Source organism: Ctenocephalides felis, unplaced genomic scaffold (assembly GCF_003426905.1).
Source record: "Ctenocephalides felis isolate EL2017-DRISC unplaced genomic scaffold, ASM342690v1 CF-g0.4_SCAFFOLD_01604, whole genome shotgun sequence".
NCBI lineage: Eukaryota > Metazoa > Arthropoda > Insecta > Siphonaptera > Pulicidae > Ctenocephalides > Ctenocephalides felis.
Window position 1 is genome coordinate 34,842,173 of NW_020537758.1, and position 5,000 is coordinate 34,847,172.

The 5,000-nt window shown below is 25.4% G+C and overlaps 1 protein-coding gene across 1 annotated transcript in view; it reads left to right on the top strand.

Annotated features, from left to right (window-relative positions):
* The first annotated feature begins 235 nt into the window (after positions 1-235).
* Positions 236-5,000, top strand: part of LOC113373659 (CLIP domain-containing serine protease 2-like) — a 24,693-nt gene continuing 19,928 nt past the window's right edge. Inside the window, exons 1-3 of the mRNA XM_026613943.1 lie at positions 236-246; positions 1,613-1,794; positions 3,648-3,784. Of these exons, the coding sequence (XP_026469728.1) occupies positions 236-246; positions 1,613-1,794; positions 3,648-3,784 (330 nt within the window). The remainder of the gene's footprint in view (positions 247-1,612; positions 1,795-3,647; positions 3,785-5,000) is intronic.

Below are 5,000 nucleotides of genomic sequence, written 5' to 3' on the forward strand. Positions count from 1 at the left end.
TAATTATCTGGAGGGAACGTCCTCAGAAACCTGCTGTTTGCAGCAATCATTTGGATTAACAACAATCCAAAATATCTAAGTGGTTATCAGAACCGCGAGTATTTCAGTTCTGCCTAATACAAAAATGTAAAATGAACTTAATCAAAACTGTATGTAAAATTAAATATTTTAATAAAAAATATAATAATTTTGTTACTGATATATTTTAGAACGCGAATGAAACTCGGCGAACACAATGACCAATCGGTATAGATTGCAGGGACGATAAAGACTATTTGAATATATTTACTATTGTTAAAAAATTTGTTTTATTTTGATTTTGATTGCTACAATTTAGTTGCCAAAACTATTTATCTGGAGGAAATGTCCTCAGAACTGCTCTGAGTAATTACGTTTGACCTGTTTGCATCAATCATTTGGATTGCCAACAATCCAAAATATCTAAGTCTTAGTATTCTGCATAATACAAAAATGTAAAATGAACTTAGATCAAAATTTATGAAAAATTAAATCTTAAAGTAAAAATATTTTATTATTCTTATTTATTTTTAGAGCGCGAATCAGACTCGGCGAATGTAGTGATCAATCGGGTATAGATTGCGGGGGACGATCAAAAATATTTGAATTTATTTCTATTGTTGAAAAATTTGTTTTATTTCATTTTGACTGCTATAATTTAGTTGCTAAAATTAATTATCTAGAGGAAACGTCCTCAGAGTCTGCTCTGAGTAATAAGTTGACTTGTTTGCAGCAATCATTTGGATTGCCACAATCAAAATATCTAGGTGGTTATCAGAACGCCGAGTATTTCAGTTCTGCATAATACAAAAATGTAAAATGAACTTAGATCAAAATTTATGAAAAATTAAATCTTAAAGTAAAAATATTTTATTATTTCTGATTTATTTTTAGAGCGTAAATCAGACTCGGCGAATGTAGTGATCAATCGGGTATAGATTGCGGGGATGATCAAAAATATTTGAATTTATTTACTATTGTTAAAAAATTTGTTTTATTTCGATTGTGATTGCCTAAAATTAATTATCTGGAGGAAACGTCCTCAGAACTTGCTCTAAGTAATTACGTTTGATATGTTTGGATTGCCAACAATCCAAAATATCGAGTGGCTATCACAACGAAGAGTATTTCAATTATGCATAATACAAAAATGTAAAATGAACTTAGATAAAAATTTATTAAAAATTAAATCTTAAAGTAAAAATATTTATTATTTCTGATTTATTTTTAGAGCGCTTATCCGACTCAGCGAACATAATGGTCAATCGGGTATAGTTTGCGGGGGGACGATAACAATTATTTGAATTTATTTACTATTGTTGAAAAATTTGTTTTATTTTGATTTTAATTGCAACAATTTAGTTGCCAAAATTGATTATCTGGAGGAAACGTCCTCAGAGCCTGCTCTGAGTAATTAAGTTTGACCTGTTTGCAACAATCATTTGGATTGCCACAATCCAAAATATCTAGTGGTTAATCAGAACACAGTATTTCAATTCTGCATAATACAATAATGTAAAATGAACTTGGATCAAAATGTATGTAAAATTAAATATTTTATTAAAAATATAATAATGTTTCTGATTTATTTTAGAGCGCGAGTCAGACTCGGCGAACATAATGATCAATCGGGTATAGATTGCGAGGACGATGTTTGCGCAGAACCTGTCCAAGATTTCGATCCTGTGAAAATAATTCCACATCCAGAATACAAAGACGAACTATTTAAACATGATATAGCTCTGATAAAATTGGATAGAAAATATAATAAAAATGGTAATTATTATTTTGTTTTTACATGCATTTATAGAAAATATAGTTCCAAGATTTGAGGGTTAAGAAACATCAAACCGCGGTAGTGTAACCAGGGACTAGTAACCATGTATCATGAATTTTTTTTTAACAAATGCTAATATAATATAAACTATGTCAATAGACAAATTATATGTAGTAAGGAAAAAGTTCCAAATTACTAATCATATTTAAATTGTTTAAGTCCTGAACGTAAGGACTTCAACCAAAATCGTTCACCAAAAATTTTATAACAATAAATAGATTACTAAATTGCAATTAAATAAATACTACATTCCATCAAGCGGATTAAAAATATAATGGACTTTCATTTAACTAACTCTGACTCCAAATCAGCAAAAAATTATATAATTACTACTTATATCAAAATTACAAAACAAATAAAATGCTTAAAACTTTATAAGCTTTAAAATTTTAGTAAATATAACTTTATATTTATTAAAATAATATTACAACTTTATTAAGCGGCAATAATATTAGGTGAGGTAAACTTTAATAGTAAGGACTATCAAGGAAAAATCAGTTATCGGATTTGTAATCTTCGGACTATTACTAGCAATATATCATAAATTAAAAAAAAATAAAATGTGTTTTTATTGCACTGAGAAAACATCGGTAAACAAATTTCAACTCATTTTAATCATTTGAGAAAAAAAGTTTAAAATCATTATTATGATTATTTACCAATATTTTGCTGTATAAATGTTGTCAAAAACAGAATCATAGTAGAGTTTTGGTTGAGAACAGGGGCACTACAATATATATATATATATATATATATATATATATATATATATATATATATAATAATAACTAGTTTGCAAAATAAACTATGCCAAAAAACACCATTTATTAACGATTACCAAAATACCACATAGTTAATTATCAGCATATAGTAAATATAATTTAATAATAATAAATTGTTATAAATAGTAGTTATATATTAAAATAGCTGATTAATTATGGATCAATTTACAAATCAAAATATGTTGCTAAAAGAATATGTATTAAATAACATATAGTAATAAAATTGTAAAATTTCGTTATTAACAAAGACTAAAATTCAATTCGAATTTCAAAAACAAATGGACTAAAAAACAATATTTCGCAACTTATACAAAAATATTAACAACAATTAAATTACTTCATTGATAGCGATTTTAATTAGAAAATATATTAACTGTTATAAACGCTATTCTAGAACAATATGATAATTGTGAGATTGAGTGTGATATTTTAGTAAAGTAAATATTTTCCACATGTACTATAAAATTGTGCGTAAATTCTATTTTGTTAGGACAATTAATTTTAATAGTTAACTTTTACTAAAATGCCTTGAATAATTATTAGCCAGATATATTACTTATGGATACAATGATTAATTGATTTTTCGAGTTCGACAGTTGTATGAGAATTTACACTAATAACTAAAATTTTTAAAGCAAATAGAGAGAGTAATATGTAATAAAAGGATTCAAAACACTTTTCGATTGCACTTTCGAAGTTGAGAACAGATTAACGAAGCTTGTAGTAAAAGCTGGTTGGTTTGGGAATACAGAGCAGAATGTCCAAAATATTTTAAAAATGCTAATGTGCATATTTTAGATAGTATATAATAGAGTAACTTTGAAAAAATAAAAATAACGTAGCTAAAATATTCAAGTATAAAATTAATTATATTTATAAATAATGTTTTTTTATAAATTTCTCTACCATTTTTTGAGAAATTTTACATACATTTATCATATTTGCACAGAAACATTTTAAAATGCGCTTTCTAAGTTACGTAACTAAATATGAAAAATATTTTTCTAAAGGTTGGGTGTATCCAATTTGTACAATTAGTGGAGACTTGATTTTCAAGGACTATGTGGGGACTTATGCAGAAGTTGCTGGATGGGGCTTTACAGATCGAGACTCAGAAGTACTTGCACATGTATTGCAAACAATTCAGGTAAAATATTATTTTAATTATATTTAAAATAAAGCTAATTAGATAGCCAACATGTTTTTTGTTGTTTAATAAAACATCAACAAATTTGCTACTTACATAAAAATGAATATATCAAAAGCAGCCTATAATCTACGTAGAATATTAATTCGATCATTTCACCCATTCGATTATGGAATAAATTCTTATAATTCAAATTTAAACATATATAAATTAAATTATATTGGTAAATTGCATTTTATTTTACACAGCAATAGTATTCTAGTTCAGGTTGTAGTATTCTATATTTCAAACTTTAATTTTCATTTTTTAATTTTAAAATTTCATTTTAAATTTTAATATTCATTTTTGTATTTCTGTAATCTAAAATAATTAAATAATATGCATGCGCTTTAAAGAAATTAAAAACAATGACGATAGATGAAAATGTGCAATAAATTGGGGGTTTCCCATTAAAAACTAAATTTCTAAATATTTCTAGAAAATTTTTAGTTATTTTTGTTGTATGGTTCATGAATTACACATGGTTGGTCATGAAAATCTAGAACCGAATTAATTGTAATTCGATTATGAAAGCTATTCATATTTATCACATTTTATTTACACCAGCAATAGTATTTTAGTCCAGGTTGTAGTATTCCATATTTCAAATTTTATATACATTTTTTTGATTTCTGTATTCCAAATTAATAAAATAATATGCCTGCATTTTATCGATAATAACAAAGACGATAGATGAAAATGTGCAATAAATGTGGGTTTTCCATTCCATTTGAAAGCTAAATTTTTGAATATTTCTTGAAAAAATTAGTAGTTATTGTTGTGAATAGTAGTTTGGATTACATGAATGGTTGATTCAAATGTAGAATCGAAATGTTTAATTCAGAAGTACTTGCACATGTACTGATAGCAACACAGGCAAAATATTTATTTTAATTTAATTTTAATATGAAGTCACTTAGATAGCCAATCAATTTTTTTATTGCTTACTAAAACATCAACAAATTTGCTACTTATATGAGAATAATAAATCAATCTTCGTGAAATGTTTATTTTGGTTACTTTTTAATTATAATTCGATTATGTAAGCAATTCTTTTAATTCAAATTTAAACATATATAAATTTAAATTAAAATTTGTAAATTACATTTTATTTTACACAAGCAATAGTATTTTAGTCAGGTTATAGTATTCTATTTTCAAATTTATATATTTAAAA